General features: G+C 41.2%; 1 protein-coding gene across 1 annotated transcript; it reads right to left on the reverse strand.

The window, feature by feature from the left end:
- Nucleotides 1-766: 766 nt before the first annotated feature.
- On the reverse strand, nt 767-1,070 carry PHALS_10132 (uncharacterized protein; the record flags this gene model as incomplete). The annotated part of the gene is made up of 3 exons (XM_024725504.1): nt 767-844; nt 905-998; nt 1,057-1,070. 3 exons carry the CDS (start codon nt 1,068-1,070, stop codon nt 767-769), a joined length of 186 nt encoding a protein of 61 aa, XP_024576274.1.
- Nucleotides 1,071-1,736: the final 666 nt, after the last annotated feature.

A 1,736-nucleotide genomic window follows, 5' to 3' on the forward strand; every position in this document is an offset into this window, starting at 1 on the left:
TTTTATGGCGCCCGCGAGTGATATGTTCCGTGGGCACCACCACACAGCCGTCTATTCGTACCACGGCAGAAAAAAATACTTCTAGACTGACATATTCAACTGCTGCATTCTGTCTCATTCCAAGACCGCAACTAACTGCAGCTTCTACTTTCCGAAGAAGGCTCGAAGCGCCAAGTAGTACTATAAAAAAAACAGTCCCATGGCCCCTTCGGAAGTCACCACAGTTTCAAACTCATGTCAATGCTCTCCTACTTTATATATAAGCTACGTAAGTCAGCAAAGGTTCACCAGGAACAAAGCGCGTGACGCTTTACGTGTTGACTTTTAGTCGACTTGTGGCTGATGGCATTCTAGCCAAGCCATTTCAAGATAAGATAACGTATCGTCTCAAAATGAAGGACAGGTCATCACATCAAGATCCAGCACGAGACAGTATTTTACAGTGTCAAAGCTCTTAAACTTTACTTAACACTAAGATTATCGACGCTCATGTCAGTTTCCCGTCGCATGACGTACGAATAGTGCATATCCATAGCCGATTCCGGCATCTTGAGTACTTCTCCGTCATATCAACACTTTCAATCGTCGCAATATCATACAATATTGCACGACGCTTCTTAAGCTCTCGAAACATTTCATCGAGTCAAATTGCTTGTAACTTGGATGTACCAACTCACAATCTTACGATGACCCCTACATATCTGATCTGTGCAACCTCACTTATCTGCAGTAGAAGGGCAGAGATCATCTACCTATAATCTTCCTATTAGCCCGAGTCCCAATGACTACATCTTCCATAAAGTACAATTCCACCCAAGTAATCGCCCGGATTCCATTTTTGCACCTACAGGTAATCGATGGTTGTACCAAAGTAATAACTGATCGACTATGTGTCATTTCGCACCTTCCATATCGTAAAAAGCAGGTTGCAAAGGATTCTTATGTTTGAAATTACATCAGATGTTGAGTTTGCATAACTTGGAAATAGTTCATTTCCCCTACAGCCTTGATATAATCTATTGCTTTCAACGATCTCGAAGAGCCACCTCACCCCACACTCCAATCGGCATTCGCTGCATGAATGTTGTGCTTGGATTCAATACAACAACTACTGTCCATTTAAAGAGGTTGGGTGGACGCGGAAGATCTCGAAGTAGCGACGCATCGTGCATAGACTGCATTTGAAGATAGTAGCTGTTTCCGTTTAACTGTCAACTAATTTTTGGGAATCATGGAATGGACATATATGTAGTACCTACCATGAGTACGCGGTAGTACTACAAAATGGCCATTCAATTAAATTGTGATCAAAAATGTATATAATAGGCTTCACTTTTAATATATATTGCCCAATTTAATATTGTCTAATGAATAGAGCGATTGGTCTTCAATTGTGCGTGGGTCACGCTATCTCTTCTTCCAGGTGCGTCATACAAACATGGTGTATATACTTGCAGCAGTGATCTAACAGACATAAGGTACGACTACGGTACAATTGCGCCAAGAAAGTGGTAGCAGATCGTCTACTTGTACGCAATCAATTGTTCTGGTTGTTACGTGCGTACAAAAAACGAAGGCTTGATGTTTGAGGAGACAAATATACAATTATCTTTCAATCAGGTTATCTAAGTAAAATTTAGCATTTCCACTCTCTTGTATAAGCAAACTTAGCCCCAAAGATCGTCCAGCAAGAAGAAGAAAACGAGTGTACCTAAATCTGATCCTTTCCAAGTCTT

The sequence above is a fragment of the Plasmopara halstedii genome, assembly GCF_900000015.1.
Source record: "Plasmopara halstedii genome assembly, contig: Scaffold_444, whole genome shotgun sequence".
Classification (NCBI taxonomy): Eukaryota; Oomycota; class Peronosporomycetes; order Peronosporales; family Peronosporaceae; genus Plasmopara; species Plasmopara halstedii.